A 20,679-nucleotide genomic window follows, 5' to 3' on the forward strand; every position below is an offset into this window, starting at 1 on the left:
CAAACCTACAACTGTTTTTTATGAAAACGTTAGGTTGTACATGAACACACATATATACAAATTATATATGTAACTTAGCTAAGATACTGATCTTCATTTTATTCATCAGATATGCCGGTTTTGGTGATCAACGTGTCCTGTGTACACATAGACCTCTTCCAGTTGCTTCCATTCATTTTTGATGTTAGCTCTTCTTATCCAAGTTGTGTTCTCATATTATCTTTATGACTTCTCATCTTCTGCCCTTCTTTCTTAAAATAATGGAAACTTAATTTAACTAAGTATTTTCTTAACCTTAAATATTTTTAACCTACATAACGTAATAATAATCAAACTTTATGATTAAAAAAACATGTGACACTCGAGGCCACCGTAAAGTTATTTTTTATAAACTTTTATTAAAATTTATAATTATTTATTTATTAATGCAACATTATTTTTCATTGGTATTAATTCAAGTTACACTTTTTGATCGTGGTGACCGATAGGAAAACAATTTATTTTCTTTTATTGAATAAATAAGTTAATTTAATTAAATTTGTTCAGGATTTTTTAATTAACGAAATCGGAGGAATACGTAAGCAGCTGTTTGTAAGAAAGTATATAAGTATCACTAAACAACTCTACTACCAATCTACAACTCTACTACTCTATCAAACTCAGACTAACACGTTTATATAGTATGTCTCACTCTAATTCGTACCAGCTACACCGGTCACGCTTAAGCTACGTCACCGATCTCGTCAGAGAGATGTGAATACGCAGTATACGTTCTGCCCCGCTCTAACGCGTATTGACACCTTTATTACGTCTTCGTGTGTTAGGTTTATTTTCGTTACAGAATTTCTTGATTCGGTTTCGCGCTCAAAGCCCACAATAAAAACTATGCAATAGCTTAAAATTCATTAGAAAATTAAAACAAAATTAACAAGTTTGGTCCCTCTAATAATAATAATATGTAATTGTAATCATATAGTTCAGTTGATGTTCAGAACGCCTATGTCAAACCCAGCTTCCGATGAACCATACAAAGTAATAATTTATGTGCATTTCCGATCATTTCAATACATTACTCATGTCCGGCAGGGCGTTTACATCTATAATTATAATAACATTATCTCATGTCAAAGTTCAAGTTTTGTTAGTCTGTCGTCATTTAGATACTTCATCACGATGAATATATACGTGAACTTTTATTTTGTGCTGTTTCTTCTTAGTTCTGTGAATTGTCGAAGCGCTCTGCAAGAGGAACTCAGTGTTGTAGCCGTGGTAAAAATCTCTCGTGACCTAATTATTTCACAAACCAAATTTTCGTTGGTACACGTTTTTTTTTACCATTACGTAATTAATTTTATGTTATGTGGTCACTTCACTGGATATATGAGATTTCTCCCAACATAATAATAAGTTGTTTCACGTTACTCTTCATAACTTATGTACCCATGGATTATTAAATAATGCTATTATAAAAAAAATTCAACACAATTTAACATTGTTTCAGAAAGAGTTCTTGACAAATTATGGCTACCTCCCAGAGAGAATCAAGGGCTTTGACTATACCTACACAAAAAAGGCCATAGCAGATGGTGTGAGAAAGATGCAGGCATTCGCTGGACTGCCGCAAACGGGAGAAATTGATCAAGAAACTGAAAAGGCTTGTTATTTGTTATTTAGGTTTAACTTACCCATATAATTTATTTATTTCCGAAGTCCCGTATGTTAAAATTCATTGGATATGACATACGTTATACTTAACGCTGAGTCTCTGTGAAATCCCCGAAGACTTTCCGGTTTCTTAGGGATATTTTCTTCACCGTACGAGTATTGCGTGTATATAAAGAAAATTCTATTGGTTCAACAAACACGCGCTAAACCACAAATTTTCTAAAGTAATGTTGCTAGATCCTCCGAATAGCTTCAGGCAGTTTAAACATACTAACTACTCTAAAAATTTTCAAGTAAAACTCTCTTGTACAGCTGTTCAAAACGAAACGATGTGGCGTAAAAGACATCGTGTCTACTTCCTCCAATCGAGACAAGAGATATATTGTGCAACAGGGCTGGGATAAGAAGACTATCACTTACAGGTCAACTTAATTTTGATTCCTAAAAAATTATTACATACAAAACAATCATACCTAGAAAACTACAATTGGTGTAGACTCACACCGTTGCCATTTAAGTTCTAAATTTATTAAAATCGGATGAGCCGTTTTGGAGGACCGCTTAAAACATTATGCCAGGAGATTTATTTACACATACAGGGTAACTCCATGTCACGTCTCCGACGGTCTCCCTAAAGCGTCGAAGTCTATTGGCTATGGTCGGTTTAGCTTGTTTTACATACAATGATACAATCTAATTCACAACCTCTCAATAACGACAACAATTGAGTAAGAAAGTACTTTCTAAATTGCAAGAATCAGTAAAAACTGCACGTTCTTTTGTCGCTTTATTATTATCCTAGCCCGCAATAAACTCGACTATCGGCGTTCTTTTGTTTACAAATTGGGATTGCTTACGCGTGCACACTGTTTTTGACTACGACAAAAAAGTAGGAGTCATGGATTATGTATATGATAACGTATTAGTACGACAATGAAATTTTGGATCCAGTGAGGATCAAGAACAAGGTGATGAATAAAATGAAACGGATGAGCCTTAGTCTCCATCAATCATTAAAGAAGCTCTGGTAACATTGGTCGCATCTAAATTATTAGAAAGATACTTCCTTTGATATTATGATATTAAACATTATAATATGTGATATTATACGCAATAGCATTCAAATAAGATTTGTACATAACTACTAATACTAGTCTTATAATTTATTTAAGTTCATAAACTTTTTCTTTATAATATACAGTTATCAAAATAAATTGTTATATCAATGTTTTTAGTGTTTTAAATGGAACAAGCACCCTCGAAAAATCTCGGGTCGAGTCATTGATGGCTGCGGGTCTTGCAGTTTGGGCTCCACACGGAGGTCTGACTTTCCTTAAACGTGATAAGAAACCAGATATATTAGTTTCATTCGTCAACAAAGATCATGGTGATGGGTAAGTCTGAACCACTGTTTGTTCTGTAAGCAATATTTTACTTTAGCCGAACTGTAGGTAATTTAATAAGAAGCGTAAAGTAGTTAACAGTTATTATATTGAACTAGCCGACCCGCCGAACTTCGTTCCGCCAAACAGTCTAATAATATTATGTTAAGTAAAACTTAATTTAGGATTTCACTATGGTAATAACATTAATACAATTTTTTTGACACTACAGAAATGTTTTGTTGCTTGCAAATGCGAAAGAAGAATGGCAGTTTTATATATTAGACCTCCTCTCTAACGACAATATTGCGATACTGCGTGTTAAAACACCTTCTGATTAAGAAACTTTGTGTTCAAAAAAGTTCAAAACTTCGATCAAGATCAAAGCCTGGTTGTCTTCATTGTATCTCCTCATTCCTCATTCATCATTGGAATTCGATGATGCTGAAAATGATGCGTAATTTTGTCAACAACACCACATGCTGTTTGCATTCGTAAAATTAATTAATTATATTTATTTGATAACTTTTCCGATATTTTATTACTTATTCTGTTTTTGGAGCGTAGAAGAATCCACCAAAAAAGAGATAACTAACATTAGTTGAGTTATAAGTGGTGTAACACGACTTTGTTTTATATTTAGTTTATTCGTATTAAAAAACTGAAGATAATGAATTACAGTTTCTTTAAAAAAAATAAAAAAATCTAAGCCTCATAAAGAGATTCTTGTATTTATTGTATTTTTTCTATTGATTTATTCTTACATATACTTTTACAGGTTTCCATTTGACGGCCCAGGCCGTGTAGTCGCCCACGCATTTCCGCCTCCTCACGGCGCGATGCATTTTGATGATGACGAGCTTTGGGCTGACAATCCAGACGAGGATGACGAAGATACGACAGACTTCTTTGCGGTTGCAGTTCACGAAATAGGCCACGCGTTAGGCCTATCACATTCGAATGTAAAAGCATCAGTTATGTACCCGTATTACCAAGTTCCAGTGGAGAAGTTGCATGAGGATGATATATCGGGCATGCAAGAGTTATATTGTGAGTATTGATTTCGGTGCCGCATTTACTCTAAGCCCTGTTCGGCCAGGGAAGTGGAAAGTGTAAACTGCTCCTGCCGACGCAATCGCCATTGTCAAGAGTGGCTCAGTAGCACAGTAAAGAACTGACACTGTAACTTCCAACAGGAATACCGTTCCCTATATGTTTGTATGTTCGGAGTTTGATGTTATTTTGTAGCACTGATGTCGTAACTTTGGTTTTGCGCGGTACCAAAAATAATTAATCATATTGGGAGCGCTGAATCTATTGAAAGTTACACAGTAAGCGGCCTGATTCTGAACACTCACGGCAGACTAAGGAAATCGGATGGAGCAGTACCCAGTTCTGAGCCTAAATGTGTTATAAAATGAACCTTGTTTGACAAAACGTAACTAGATTAAACATTAAACGACGATTATTTAAATGATCCTAATCCTTAGGATTAAAAAACAAACAATAAGTGTTTCTTGTCCGCTTTACGCTTGACTTGTGAACTGGTAGTAAATGTAAATTTAGAATCTATTTAACATCTTTTCGTTGACGATCATAAGTGTACTTGGTTACTATATGGATAAAATTATTTTGAGCATAACTCAGTAACGGTATAATATGTACCTGCATATAAAGGAAATACTTATCTAGCTTCCATATGTACTTTATGTTTCTACGACTTTGACTGTTGAATAAAGATTTTATAGAAGTATTCCGTTAAAGAAATTTCATTGAAAATGACATGACATACACATTTACTCAAATTTTCAGATTCTTTTCATGTCTTACATTTTTAATGGCTATTAAATATTGAGGTGTAATATTAAATCCACTGCCTAGTTAATTGCGATGTGGTGTTTCTTAGAATTACAATTGTGGGTTGAACCAACTTGAATTAAACTAATTGAATCTTCACAATTACAGCTTCAGTAACAAATAATAATTCTAAAGAAGATTCGGAGGAGACAACAGAGACAGTGGCTTCCCGCTCGTCTCTTGTCCCACGCTTCACGAAAGCTGATATAGATGAAGATGACATTCCAGATCTCTGTTTCACATATTATGACACGATACAAGTCATACAGGGAAAGATTTTTGTGTTCGAAGAAGAGGTTAGTACACATGGCAAGCTCTTATTGAAATCACTGGTCCTTACGTATATATATCAACATCTCCTTGAACGAGTTCAACTTTGTAATCTAGCTTTCAAAAACTTAGATACATGATTTTGTATAGTCATTTAAAATTCATTGATTTAAATAACTATACATATTCACACATTATTTGTACGTTTACCGAACTAGTAAGTTGTGCATGAGATTTTTTTTTACACTGTTTATGTTTGAACGCAAGAACGCAACCTTGCACACTAAAAAATAAAACAAAAGTGAGACCATTTATTATAAGAAGTCATTACGATGTGTAAGATTTGGGAGCCCTTTTAAGTAAAAAATACCTGGTTTCCAGCTCTCATAACAAAGTTAATATACTCGTATTATTGTTTTTTGACTATTTACAACAAATTCTTTTATTTTCTTTTTAAACGCATATGCGATACGTAACGCGCGTTAATGTTTGAATGAGTTTGTGGGTGCATGTTAGTGAAAGAGTGTGTGTATGAATGTGTAACTTTATGATAGATCTCAGTTGCTACTCCTGCGTAATGTGTTTAGAAGCCACGTTGTTCAGACACTAGGTTGACATTTATATGGAATGTTTCAGTGGGTGTGGGTGTTGACGGAAAGAAAACAGATAGAAGATGGATACCCGAAAAAGTTCCACGACGTGTTTATCGGACTACCAAAATATATTAATGTTATTAAAACGATTTACGAGAAACGAAATGGACATATAGTTATATTTTGGAGTAAGTATTCCTCACTGTTGGCCTAATGGTTTCAACTTCAATGGATTCTTATTCCTGATGGGATCGTAGGTTCGATCCCCGGCTGTGCACCAATGGACTTTCTTTCTACGTGCGCATTTAATATTTGCAAAACATCTTGAGGAAATGTCTTTCTCTTTTTTACCTTTTGTTTCGTATTTTTATCTGTGTTTAATTAATCAATAAAAGATCAAAGGCGGTAAAAATCTGGCCTCGAGTATCGATATTCGTTTCCTGGTATTTTTTTCTTATTCGGGATTCTGTGCGTGCAAGTACTAAAGATCCATGACAATTGACATAACACTCGTAAATGCGCTCTAGGACTAGCATTCTTATTATCTATGTTATTCTAGGTCGACATTACTGGGAATTCAGCTCACGATTTCGTTTAATAAAACGCGGGAGAATCACAGAATACTCCATCCCACCACAAGTATCTGAGCTGACGACAGTCTTCATATCTAACTATAATAATAAAACCTACCTGTTTGAAGAAGAGAGATTCTGGCGTTACAATGAGGATACAAAAAAGATGGATAGAGGATACCCAAAGATGATGTCTGCGTGGAGAAAAGTCCCTGCGCCGGTTAATGCAGCTATTATATGGAAAGGAGGTAATATCCTCACATAGATATGTGAAAAATATGTGTTCAAGTGAAACGATTTTTTACCGTCTGTAAAAACGTTGCATCTTTAAACTACGCTTTTTATACGCATTTCAGCAAATGCCATTAGTTGATCGTTTTTAAATAATCAACCTTATCTTTTCCAACTTCAAATAATAATTATTTCGCCAAATCGAACCCACGTATCTCCCATCCTGATTAATAGGTACATACACTTGCATTACTGTCACAAAAGAGATAGTTATATAAAATTTTCTCATCACGATGGTTTCAGATACGTTTTTCTTCCAAGGACCACGTTTCTGGCGATTTGATAACACATTAATTCAAGCACACGACTACTATCCATTACCGACAGCGCAAATATGGTTCCCTTGCGAAGCGACGCCAGAAATGGGAAGATACCTCACCAATGATGAACCCTAAAATTATCGAGCATTATACTTCAAGAGATACATATCTAAGTGACAGGTTTTACAAATGTATGAGATAGTTACTCGAGGAGTGTGTGATCTAATGCGGTTATAAAGAGTTTGGGCAACAACCCGGATTAATATATGGAATCGTTGAAATATGTTTTTTTATTAGCATAAAGGCACATATATTAACTCAGAATGTGATCGTCACCATATCGCCTAACGTATGCACGCAACTAAAGAGAATCGGCAGTTCCTATACGTCAAAGTGGCTATGGCTAGTCAAAGCCGCGCTGTCGGCTCGGTTTTGGTAGGAATGTCGCAGGAGGGAAGGGTGGATGAAGTCTTGAGTTCGGGGACGACGAGCCGTAAGGGGGTAAAGCGGGAACTGCTAGTTGACCATGCACCGTCGCAGTTCGGAGCCTATTCCGAGGCGAGGCGATTACGTTACGATTTCAATTTGTGCGCGTTGCAGTAGGTAGTTTCATACAAACAATACTGAACTTCTTGAGGTAATACGGTGACGATCCCTTTCCCAGTTGATGTGTGCTTTGATCTTAAACCTGTTATGTTCAATGAAAATCTTGAGCAGCGCTTGGTGGACGTATTTGGAACTAAACTAAAGCGCATATATTTATATATATACATTAAAGCCTGATTCACATTAAAAGGCCTTTTAGCCTTTAAGAGAGCACTTGTCAGTGACGACACGGTCATAGAGAATGTATGTAAGAATATTTCGCACTGTGGCTTCACCGATATATGCGAAGCAGCCTTAAGCGTGCGCCTGTCAACCGTGAGGTCGTGCGTTCGATCACGCTTGTAAAACCTTATACAAATATGTCTGCGGGTGTGTACTATTAAAACTCGTACCGAGAAGAAAAATATCTAAGGAAGCTGGCGTCAGGTACAGACGATGACTACTTAAGTAAAATAATTATTTAACATGTATTATTAAATACATGTTAAATAATTATTATAAGTAATTATATAAAAAAGATCCGTCAGTACAGACACCCATGTATGCCTACTCTGAAACGACACCTCCACCTTATAATATGGAATCTTCAAAACAGCTAAAGGTATCAAATAACAAAACATACAAATATATCACTTTATTAGGAATTATTACAATAATATAACAAATAATTGCGTTCGGTTATTCGGCGCATGCGCCGGAATGCACAAACAATGTAAACAATAATACTGGGTGAATGTGAAAATTGACATTTAATTGCAATTAAACTGTCTTATTTGTACATTAAACATAGGCAAGAGATGTGAGCACCCAAAAGTTCAATAAATTATAAATGCCCGCTTTGTGTATGTGCTTATTAATAAATAGTAAATAATTTGTTTCAATTAAGCTTGTACTTTAACCAATAAAAACCCTGATAGACTCGAGAAATTATTTTTTAACTACGAAGACGGATTTTTGAGTGAGGAATTAAAGCAATGTCCACTATTTGCATAGCGGAGAAGTCCATCATTATGTTTGACTACAATTATGTTCGACCACAATTATGTTCGGCCACAATTATGTCTGATCACAATTATGTCTGATCACAATTATGTCTGACCACAATTATGTTTGACTACAATTATGTTCGACCACAATTATGTTCGGCCACAATTATGTCTGATCACAATTATGTCTGATCACAATTATGTCTGACCACAATTATGTTTGACTACAATTATGTTCGACCACAATTATGTCCGTCCACAATTATGTTCGACCACAATTATGTTTGACCACAATTATGTCCATCCATAATTATGTTTGACCACAATTATGTTCGACCACAAATATATCCGACCACAATTATGTTCGACCACAATTATGTCTCTCCTCAACTATGTCCGTCCACAATTATGTTCATCTAGATTACTGTCTGATTTAGCTGCAACAAGAAGCGGGGTTGGGGTCCTTGCCAGACCTCTTGGTGATGTTAAGGCGAGTAAACTCTTCGGCTACAGTTGGGTGGATTCCCACTGTGTTCATCAATTGCTCCATTGTTATACCACATCTGAAAAATAAATTATATTCATTACCATAATATGTTAATCTTTCATTTATTATGAAAAGTATAACCAAAAAGATGCATAACATTTGATTTTAGTAAAATTATATATTATAATATATGTGGTATTCAAATATAATTTTCTGTAAATAATACTTGCTTCATTAACAATTTCAATGCCATGTAAATATAGACTTAATTTTTTAAATTTTTTCTTTTTCTATTCAGTTGGCAAGTCATATCCGAGATCTCTCTCTCTCTCTCTCTCTCTCTCTCTCTCTCTCTCTCAGGAGAAATTTACTTATATTTATATTGTCTATAAATCAAATGAAATCATAGAGATTTTCTCTGTTCAAGTTTCAAAACACTCACTTGACAGCTGCGGCGAAGCCCTGGATGACCTCTCCAGCCACGGGGCCCACGAAGTGAAGCCCTAGAATTCGCTGCGGGGCCTCCCTCAAGGCCACGGCCTTCAAATAGCAATTGCGAATGTTACGTTGGGGAATGAAGAACTCGGTTGGCTTGTAATACGCGTGGTATATCTCCAGGTTGTCCGCTCCGAATCTGTAAAACAGTTTATTTTCTTAATATTTTTTTCAAAAGTAATTCATAGACATACACATAACATTAATTACTAACAAAACACACAGAGAAACAAAATAACAATTAGCAAATAAAAAAAGAGAACAAGATTTTTTTTAAACTAGATATGTTTTAAGTATGTAATGCGTAATTCCGCTATATATTTGCCTAAACTTATTAGTATTTGTAATCAAGCTCCTTCGAAATGGCTCAACCGATTTTCGTAAATTTGTGTGCATATTGTTCTGTTTTTAAGACACTTTTTTTTTAATTTTTATAATAAAATACCTACACCTCATTTTTCACTCCTCTACTTTTTATTTGTTAATTAAAAACTGAGGCTTCTATAGAGAAAAATTCACAAAACCTTAAACATTTCATTCAGTAAAACCGAAGTGTCTGGGGTAGTAAAGCAATATGTTTCATGTGGGTATGAACTAAAAATGTAGGCTAAGGAGAAACGAAGTTGTCGGGGATTCCTAAAAGTTATTCTAATTGCAACCTTTCTGGAGCATCAATTCGGAGTCTCATATAAAGAAATAGTTATTTTTTTTTTAAATCACATCTTGAAAATTTGTGAACACTCCCAAATTTAAAACCCGTATTATACATAAACTTTTTCTCACAATATTTAATATTAAAAATATTTTCATAGATATTATCGCGTTCATACAGACTTCATTTTAAATACAAGGATAATATACCTTTGCACAGCGGTTTCCTCACTCAGTCCCACGCATCCATACTCCAGCGGAGTGAAGATAGTTGTGGCCACATTCTCATAATCCATCTGCTGGTTTCCCCCTGCGAACATTCTCCTCGCCAACAGTCTTCCGGCATGAATGGCCACCGGAGTCAGCTCAGGTCTGCCTTCCAACACGTCCCCGACTGCGTACACGTGCGGTATGTTCGTCTGTTCCGTCTCAGCTACGATTTTGCCGTTTGACGATAAAGTCTGCAATATTTTATCAATAAATATTTAATTTATACCAAAAATAATGATTTTGTAATAATAATAATCATAATAGTAATAATAATAATAATCTTGATATGTATGTAACATATCAAGATAAGGAAAAAGTAAGTTTAATAAAAAATTAATTTTATAAAAAGGAAAATTTAATACATACATATCAAGATCAGGAAAAAGTAGTTTAATAAAAAAATAAATTTAATAAAAAAGAAAATTTAATTGTAGTACAATTATAAAAAAATGTATGAAAAGATTAGAAAAGAATAGAATTTATTGATGATGAAGCTAAATTCAATGGATCAGGGGTCACCATCTTGATAGCAGACGTTTAAAAAAATTGCATAATATATTGGAGGGAATATCTATGTGCATAACCCCTGAAGCTTTGAGTACATGAATTTTTTTCAATTATTAAATCATTTTACTTACCGAGACACCAGCTGCATCCAAGTTAAGTTGTTTGGTGAGTGCATACCGTCCCGTTGCCATCAGTACAGTGTCGAATACATCTTCACTCCTGAAAAGCATCATTTATAAGTTGAAGTTGAGAATTTGAAATAGACAAAACTTTCTTGACTTGCTTAACAGACTATAAACCCTGCAACGATGGTCCCTGATACAAACACATATCAGCCTTGATTAATTATGAAACCAATAATTATTTCTCCAATGGTAACATTATCGTTTCATATGTGACATATATATTGTGAAGAATTTTTTTTTTTTTTTGCGATTGAGGCGCAAACTAGCTGATGTGGTCTCTGGCAGAATGACCAGCGCTGTGGAACACTCTGCTCTTCAGCATAATGCTGAGCCAGGGCCAATTACGGCCACAGCACACACGCAATATATACTTGAGACGGGCCGAAGGGGAAAAGGAAAAAAATAATTTACCTCTGTTTATATCTTTTATTTAATTTTTTCTCTTTGATTACTGCTGTGTTGTGTATTTATGTGTGTGTGTTTTGTTTGTAATAAATGATATGTCTATGTCTATGTCTAATTATTCTTTTAATTAAATATTTATTAAACTAAGGTATTTAGATATCCTAGGTTGTGTTGATGTACTAACATCATTCTTCAATTGTTGATAAAAGACCATTCATGGTTCTATTAAGAGCGACCAAGGTGGAAAGGTCAATGAGGAAAAGAATGAGAGGACCTTCTTGCACAGTGGTCTGACCAGGTTCAAAAAGTTGGTGGGGAAGATGTGGAGAGAAATTCTCAAATTGAGAGCGATGGAGCCGAGGAGGAGGCCTATACTATGACCTCCTTGGTATTAACTTGGTAAAACAAAATATATATTTCTGAATAAAATTTTAAGTATGTATATTTTTTAAAGATGGATGATAAAATATGTGAAGCTTTATATTATTATTCGGATTCATTTAATTTGTAGTTTTTGACTGTAGTATTCATGTGGATAATAGAAAGATAATGTTTAAAGAACTTTATTTCTCATATCAAAAAAAATATTTTATACATGAGAAATTAACGTCGCCATTAGCCGAAAGTAAAGATATAGATAGTTTCAATTTAATAAAATGATTAAACCTAAAAATACTCACTCCTTTTGTGTCTCGGTATTCAGCCACTTCGCCTTCAGCTGTCCATTCTCCAGTTTCTCAACCGAGACAGGTATGGCCTTGTGGTGGAACTGGACTCCCTTCATCTCCATCTCATTTGTGACCATGGAAGCCATTTGCTGATCAAAGCCACGCAGAGGTACCGAACGGATCAACACTGTAGCTGGGTAACCAAGGGAGTTGAGGAATCCGGCACACTCGAGACCAATGTCTGGAAATATAAATTTATATTGTTATTTATATTTTACAAATAATCTTAACTCTGCAAAAAGATGACAACGGGCAACAATGGCTGAGTGATTTTAATGATTGCTAAGCAGAACAATGAATCCTGTCGCTAACTCAATTAACAACAATCAACTATGGTAAACAATTTATTTAAATGTAATAATTTTTATTCCGGACATTTTACAAACACTGATATTTAATGATATTATTCAGAAGGTAGTGTTTAACTGCGAGCCTAACATTTGAACCCACGTCTTTAAAGATTAATATGTACTTGTAAGAGAGAGAGAAAATCAGAGAAATTAAATTAATGTTTTTTATTTTAAATTTAATTAAACAATTTTTTTTGTTTGTCAAATTTTTACATCAAGAAATGATTTAAATTACATCAATAAAGCAACTAAGTTTACAATGATTGCAATTTAATCCCTAAATACACTTTATTCTCTATGCCATATTTAAATCTCTCCAAATTTTGTTCCGGAAATAAAAAAAATAGCAGAAACAAACTTACATCCAGCTCCAATCACCAATGTTTTGCCAGGTGGGTGTCCCAAGCTGAAAATGTCGTCACTGCTTATGCAATACTCCATTGCGCCGGGAATATCCGGGTAATGTGGCCTTCCCCCCACCGCTATGACAACATTCTTTGCAGTCAACTCTTTCTGGCTGCCGTTCTTCATCGTCGCGACAACTGTATGTGCATCCTTAAACGCGCCCAAGCCATTGATATACTCAATTTTCTTATCACGAAGGTCAACTCTGGTTACCCAGTTGACGGATTTTATGTGATTTTGTACTGATTCGGTGAGTGCTGTCCAGTTTATTTTGATCTGATCTAATGCTGGGACCTGCCAACCGTATGCTACGGCTTCCTGGAATTGAAAAAAAAAAGCTTGTTAGCTTTGTATATGTCGCAGTAAAGTAGTTAAATCATAGAGTAAATTGAATCTCCATACCAATTAAAGATCAATATTCAATCAAGTCGCTAAAGCTCCGTCAGGCAAGTGACTGAACGAAACGTGAAACGAGTTTCCAACAGGTAACAAGACTAACCTAACCTAGTCATTTACAATATAATAAAAAAAACTGAATTGCCTCTCTCAGTTCTTTACGATCACACCGAAATAATCATGGCGGAGTCGACATGTTTACAATTTCACCAAAAGCCATAATTTGAAACAAAAAATCCCTATGAAAAAAGAAAGACTCTAAAAGTAATCTCAGCTGTTGTCGTTACCGCTATGTTCTTTTACATTATTAATGAACACGCTGGCATTCAGTCAGACAGATAGTTAAAACGTTGTCGACGCTGCTTTACTTAAATCAAACAGCTAGCGGCTTGATTGAAATATTTATATTTAATTAACTGTCTAGAGATTCATCTAACTCTCTGATTTAACTACTTTACTGAGACATTCATGCCAATAGGTATTGGCTGGAATACAATAATATCGCATTACTTTCAATATATTTTTCATCATACGTCATAGACTATGACGATGACAATGACTCATAGTAAGCCGTGATTCAAGTAAATTTTGAATAAATTCCTATTGAATATTTATATTAAGGAATGTTAACAAGGAAAACAACACTGCAACTATTAGACGTATATTACTTTTAATTGTAACATTGTATTATTTGTAGATGCGATTCGTACTTACGATTTCGTACAGTCGCAAATTTTTTAGCCTATCGAAATAATTACAACATTTACAATGTCACGAGTCTTCGAAAATTAATTAGGAATGTCGTGCGCATAGATAAATAAAATATAAATACATATAAAGTAAAGTTCTCATAATAAATAAAATATAAAGTTCTCTTTATCATCATCAAAGTTATTATCGTTTGTAAAGAGTACTTCCTTTCAGTTCAATCAAGCTGTGAGCAATTAATACTTCTTCGAAAAGTATAATATATGGCAACACTTGACTAAAGGAAACTTTAAAACAGACACTGCAATTCGTCCGCCTTCTTGACATTTCCCTGCATCTTCTAGATGGGTCATTCGAGTTACGCACACAATAGTTACTTGGTACCTAATGTTTTACGATTGTTGCATCATGGTAATCGGAATTCTGTGAAATCGATGCTTGAAAGTCACGCCATTGTTTAACATGACTATTAATGAAGACTAATAAATTCTAAATAGAAGACTATCCGATCATAAGCCTACTCCTACTGGGCTAAGCTGGTACATAATGATACGGAAACTAACTACATATCCTTAAAATATGTCTATAAATAGATTTTACTTATACACATATATTTTACTTGAATGTCACTAGTTTAACGCAGCATCAATTAGCAGTTTTTTATAAATGTGACGAATACTTAAATGATCCTAATCCTTGGGATTGATTTGCACCAGTTCAAACAGTTTGTATATTAAAATTTGGCGATTGAAAAGAATGGCGTAAAGTTTCTTGTCAATTCTTCTTACCCGCTCTACGCCCTTGCGAACGGATAGTAAATGTAAATTTACAATTAATTTAATTTTATTGACGTTCATAAGTGTACTTGTTTACCTAGATGAATAAAGATATTTCGTTTTGTTTTGTTTTGATACCAACTTGGTAACATCTTGATTCCCCCAAAAATTTAGATGGAATCAAGATGTCCAAGATATTTTAAGGTGATTTCATTTATTATTATTTTTTAAATATCAGGCCTCGAACCCTAAGCGTGCTTATAACTGAAACACTAAAAAGCTACAATACTCCAAGATCAATACAACAGCTATTCTACTACTTGAATGTATATTTGAACATACCTTTCAAACCCGAATGTTTGGAGTCAACTTTGGGGGTTTTGAATCGATAAATAGATGTCGAATCAAACAGCTACTGACTAAAACTTAATTTTTATGGGGTTTCAAATACAGCAATATCGTTTTATTAATTTAAATTCCCCAATGGATCTATGAAGGTCACAAATATGTCCCTTGTGTTTATTCAAAGCATTTAGCATAAGATAAAAAATAAATACTAGCTATGACTTGCACATTTTAAAAATAGTTCTACACACAGAGATGATTTCATCGTAAATTAAAACCATTTATGTCTGTCTACTACAATATTAATTATAACTATCTATTACTTATAACGTATGCCTTTACGTTTTGTCTTTATTACGAGGATTGTTCTTTTTATAAAAAACTTTATTTTTCTATTAATTAAAATATTCCTTGAATTAAAGTCTCATTGACATATATATAATTCTACTGTACATGTGTATATCACTGAACTCCTCTTAAACGGCTGGACCGATTTAAACAATTTTTTTTATGTATGCGTTTGGTCGGAGCCCTGGATAGTTTAGATTCACAAATTAGCCCGGAAGATAGCGCCCCATCGGTACTTTCATACTTAATACATAATTATTATCATGCATGACGTCTGTCCCTTGTCAGGTTCGCTAGTTTTAATTATAAAACATCCAAAATTTTATGTACTTATACCTATTGCTATAATTCTTTATTCTAAAAAGCATCGATAACTATACCATGCCGTCGATTATATTGATTATATACGATAACATCAAAATAGTATGACACGGCAATAACTCGTACTTTATATACGAGTGCAGTTTCAAGGACAAGCGATCGTAGTTCCAATAACCATAATATAGAACAATTATATAAATGGTAGAGGATATAATTCGGAGAGTAATATAAAACACCTATTGAATTTAGATAACAAAAAACCTAACCTATTAACCATAATAATTATTAATATAGGATAATATAAACATTTAGAAATAAGTCCATGAATTTCATGGCGAAACAAAGACTACATGTACCAATACACAAAATCACTAAAAGGAATGTAATTATTATTATCTCAAAGTTACATAATATATTCTTAAGTAATAGCTATATCATATCATCATATCTAAATAAAAATATAATTGTTAGTTTAGGTTTAAATGTGAGATATTTTATTCACAATTAATTTGTCATATTAGGGTTAAGAAGTTCATCACAATAATATGTAGTCTCATTTATAGTTGTAACAAAGTCATACATTTATTTACTTATACTAATACATATTTGTGATATTACCAAGTTGGTATCCAGGGAACAGGAAGGAATCGGGAAGGTTTTGATGGTGAGGGTGTCAGGAACACTTACCAATCTCTATAATCAAATATTATAATCAGGAATTAAAGTAATCTTGAAAATTAAGTTCATAAAAACATGAGTAATACAGAAATATAAATTTCAAATATATTTTCTATAAGGGTTATATATTTTCTACATAAATTAACGCTTCAGAAGAAAATACATTTACTTTATTCTTTAAAGCCAGAATGTTTATCAGAAAAAATATCTCAATATCATTTATCAATTTTATATAATCTGCAGCACACTTAATCTCTATTATCATAACATTTTCTACATTATACATACATTTTGGTCAAGAACTATTGGATATGAAAATACATATATGTGTGTGATAAGAGAAAATTTTTTGTCTACAATAAATTGATATGTATTTGAATTGTTGCAGAGTATTGATGTATATAAATAATTGCAGTGTTGTTTTATTAAAAATAAAAATAAAAACTTTCTAGAAATTTAATTCCGGAGTAAACAGAGACTGTCATATTATAAGAAATACACATATCCTCAATATCTTTAATGTTAGCATACACTTAACAAAAAGTTTTAAATAATTGAAGAAAATTGTAATAGAACTTACATGTATACTTTCTCCTAGTATTGCTGCTTGATGCATCAACTTCTTTGGAATACATCCAACATTCACACAGGTCCCCCCAAGCCCCCACTTGGTTCCTTGTGGTGATGGAGTTACATAGTCTAATACGGCTACTCGCGCACCTTGGTTTACTGCTTCCTTGGCACATGCCAGACCCCCTGAACCTCCACCAATCACCACCAAATCATAGTCAAATGCCCCATCTACAATATCCCAAGCACCAATTAAAATTTACTATGGATTGTAATAAAAAATCCAAGTAAATATCAAGTGTATATTTTTTAAATTATTACGACCTAAGTTGCTGATTTGCATCACTTCTTTTCATGTGAAATATATAAAACACTGTAAGTATAAAGACATTTGACTGAAACATTAGCATGACAATATTGTTTAGACAAACAAAACAATACAATATCACCATAATCAATTTATACCTGTTTCTACAGATAATGTCAGAACTGAATTTGGGCTACGCCTACAACATATCCAACCTATTAAATAAAGAAACCAATTCATTTTTTTATGGCAATGTATTTAAAAACACAGAAATTGGGTGAACTTTCATAGTGATATATAAAATGAGTTGTAAGTCTAATTAAAAGTTTAGTTTAATTTAAGAAGCATCTCATACCTCTGAACTTACTAGAAATTTGATTAGGTCTCTACAATTGTTTTTAATTTATACTACAGATTAAAAGTATTATTCACCTTTAAAGCTAGCCTCATTCTCTCATTCAATAAAGAAAATATTTGTATACGTATATGTATTGTTTTTATTTAGAAATTCATATACAAGTTAATTAATGTAAGTATTGAAATAGTTGCTAAGTATTGTGAAACACTAGCATTGCATGAGGTTATGTTATACCTACTGTGATAATTACTTCAAGGCTAAGGGATTTTAATGAACTTACTAGAAAAAGTCCGCTTCGCCAACACAACAAAACTACCGGCCCCATTATAAGGTCTCATAAAATTACGTATCCTCACAAATTTATTAAAAATTGTCATTTTGACGTAGTTCAAATTTTGTAAATGACAGTAAAATTATTTTCAAAGAGGTCGATCCAGAAACACGATAACCTAAGTCCACACGTCATTAAATTATTGAAAAGAACTACTTCACGATGAAATCGGTTTTAGTAACTGGTGCAAACAGAGGCTTAGGCCTTGGAATGGTAAAATTTCTACTGAAAAACGACAAAGTAGAAAATGTCTTCGCAACCTGTCGCAATGTTTCAGAGGTAAGTACTAATTTTAAGACTTACCTATAGGTGCCATGTTGTTTCACTTTAATATTCACCTTAACACTCAGTCACGTTTATATTACACTTGAAATCTTTACGAAATGTCGAAGCCAAAGTGCGTAGTAATATTTAACAGAACTATTCCAAGATAAAATGTGGAAAGAGAAGGGAGGCAAATGCAAAAGACGAGCGATTTATGTAGGCAACACTTGGCTCAATAACGATGACTTGTCAAATTGCGTCATTTTGATGACGTTTTCCTCTGTACTCTTTGTATGCTAGGATCAAGGATGACATTGCATTTATAGGGTTAGAGATGATTTTGAAAATAAATGCAAGTTATATAAATAGTTAATGATATTTTAATAATATTAAGTTTTTTTTTTGCGCTATGGTCAACCTTATAACAATTTCTTTCCTTGCAGGAGCTCAAATCATTTTCTCATGAACATAAGAAACTACACATATTGACATTAGGTAACGTATCTATTTTATCACCGAATTAGTACTAAACAATAGTTATGAAAAATTGCATTATGTATCGTGATCACTCAAAAATCATCTAGGAATTAAATATTTTAGATGTAACAAACTACGAAAAATTAGATGATGTAGCTATGCAAATAAAAAAAGTTGTGGGAGACCGTGGTCTCAACGTATTGATAAACAACGCTGGAGTCACCACACGATTCACTAAACTGAATCTAGTAAAAGCAGATCAGCTTTTGGAAAATCTTTCTGTTAATACAATCGCACCAATTTTACTCACTAAGGTAAGATTAGGTACTTCAATATCATTTAAATGTCAAATGCGAAAGTTAATTATAAACTTTATATTTTCTCCGATTCTTATGGTTTTTACCTCAGAAAGATATGGTTTATATCAGCATATAAACGCTAATAATTATTCCACAAATATTAAAAAGCTTCAACGAAGACAAACATCTGGTTCAAATCTACAGAATTTAAGTTATCACAAACTAATGCGTTTTTTTAGGCCTTAGTTCCATTATTAAAACAAGCAGCTGTTACCAATTCTGCAAAACCCATTGGCGCGCAAAAAGCTGCGGTCATTAACATGAGTTCTATATTAGGATCCATAGCTCAAAATGACCAAGGAGGTTTCTATCCATACAGATGCTCAAAGGTAATTTTCTTCACACAAATTATTAGAATATTATACAGTATAAAATTGTATTCAACAATACTTCATACTTTGAGAGGTGATTAAATTATTTGGATTTACAATTTCAGGCAGCTTTAAATGCGGCAACTAAATCTATGAGTATTGACCTAAAGAAAGACGAAATTCTTGTTGCTTCTATACACCCAGGGTGGGTCAAAACTGACATGGGTGGTAAAAATGCACCTCTCGATGTTGATACGAGCATTGCGGGCATCCTTAAAACCATCGACAATTTAAGTGAGAAAGACACTGGGAAATTCTTTCAATATGATGGCTCTGAGTTGCCATGGTAATGGAACATTTGCGGAAATTCGAGGAAAAGTCACAATATAATATGTTATAAAATCTTTACGATGTATTTTCTAATTCTTTATATTGTTAAACTATAGTTAAGTATATATATATATATATTATATATATACTTAACTATAGTTTAACAAAGTTGTGTAAGTTTAGTTTCTTTTCAGATGTGATTTAGTTTATATTTATTTCAAATGTACTTCTGTTAAATGCAAAAAGCGTACTTACCCTCCCAAAGAGGTTTTATTGTTTCTTTTATTATTGCTGCATGGACAGTTAAATTTGGATGTGTATTTCCTGTAACCAGACAAATTAGACGTCAGACGAGATAAACTCGTCAGACAATAGATGGTACATATTTTAATAAAATTTCTATAAAGAATGAAGCGAATTTATTCCAAAGTTTACAAAACTAATTTCGTATCTCCCTTTGCCCCTCAAGAAAACCTCTGTTAAGGTAATCGATTAATCTTCAAAAACGCAAAGCTAAGACCAATACGTCTTAAAATTGCGTTTTGCTTTTTTCTAATGAAATAAAATAAAGGCCGCAAATATAGGTTTACTAAAATAGCAGAAGTAACTTAATTTTGAATTGTACGTAGGCGGATAAATAGCAACTAGCATATATATCACGTCTACGGTTTGTTTGTACAAAGTATTACTAGATTATATTTTGTTCAAAGTAAATAAGCGCCTGTAGGATTTTTATATCCGTATGTAATTAATAACGCAATGAAGTCTAAAACGTTCCACATATGTTATTAGAGCAGTTTTAAGCGTAGGCTAGTAATTAAATATGTAAAATAAA

General features: G+C 33.3%; 3 protein-coding genes across 6 annotated transcripts; 2 read left to right on the forward strand and 1 right to left on the reverse strand.

Annotated features, from left to right (window-relative positions):
- Positions 1 to 1,077: 1,077 nt before the first annotated feature.
- Positions 1,078 to 8,386, forward strand: LOC111000230 (matrix metalloproteinase-25). Its single transcript, XM_022269607.2, has 9 exons — positions 1,078 to 1,269; positions 1,502 to 1,654; positions 1,978 to 2,087; positions 2,901 to 3,059; positions 3,826 to 4,097; positions 5,013 to 5,200; positions 5,811 to 5,955; positions 6,327 to 6,587; positions 6,874 to 8,386. Exons 1-9 carry the CDS (start codon positions 1,174 to 1,176, stop codon positions 7,023 to 7,025), a joined length of 1,536 nt encoding a protein of 511 aa, XP_022125299.2. The 5' UTR covers positions 1,078 to 1,173; the 3' UTR covers positions 7,026 to 8,386.
- LOC111000220 (thioredoxin reductase 1, mitochondrial) lies at positions 8,116 to 18,607 on the reverse strand. Of its 4 annotated transcripts, none has more exons than XR_006750395.1 (9): positions 18,053 to 18,184; positions 17,118 to 17,338; positions 12,923 to 13,283; positions 12,163 to 12,391; positions 11,024 to 11,111; positions 10,326 to 10,576; positions 9,412 to 9,603; positions 8,845 to 9,045; positions 8,116 to 8,812 (listed from the first exon to the last, which is right to left on the reverse strand). XR_006750395.1 is itself a non-coding variant. In XM_022269596.2 (9 exons), exons 1-9 carry the CDS (start codon positions 18,417 to 18,419, stop codon positions 8,916 to 8,918), a joined length of 1,542 nt encoding a protein of 513 aa, XP_022125288.1. In that variant the 5' UTR covers positions 18,420 to 18,607; the 3' UTR covers positions 8,116 to 8,915. The 4 variants fall into 4 exon arrangements, 3 of the variants coding, with proteins under 3 accessions (XP_022125288.1, XP_022125289.1, XP_022125287.1); XM_022269596.2 differs by lacking the exon at positions 18,053 to 18,184 and adding exons at positions 17,573 to 17,629; positions 18,407 to 18,607 and having other exon boundaries at positions 8,116 to 9,045; XM_022269597.2 differs by lacking the exon at positions 18,053 to 18,184 and adding an exon at positions 18,407 to 18,606 and having other exon boundaries at positions 8,116 to 9,045.
- LOC111000222 (C-factor) lies at positions 18,251 to 20,257 on the forward strand. The gene is made up of 5 exons (XM_022269598.2): positions 18,251 to 18,382; positions 18,811 to 18,862; positions 18,968 to 19,158; positions 19,383 to 19,532; positions 19,640 to 20,257. Exons 1-5 carry the CDS (start codon positions 18,266 to 18,268, stop codon positions 19,862 to 19,864), a joined length of 735 nt encoding a protein of 244 aa, XP_022125290.2. The 5' UTR covers positions 18,251 to 18,265; the 3' UTR covers positions 19,865 to 20,257.
- The last annotated feature ends 422 nt before the right edge of the window (positions 20,258 to 20,679 follow it).

Source organism: Pieris rapae, chromosome 8 (assembly GCF_905147795.1).
Source record: "Pieris rapae chromosome 8, ilPieRapa1.1, whole genome shotgun sequence".
Taxonomy (NCBI): Eukaryota; Metazoa; Arthropoda; class Insecta; order Lepidoptera; family Pieridae; genus Pieris; species Pieris rapae.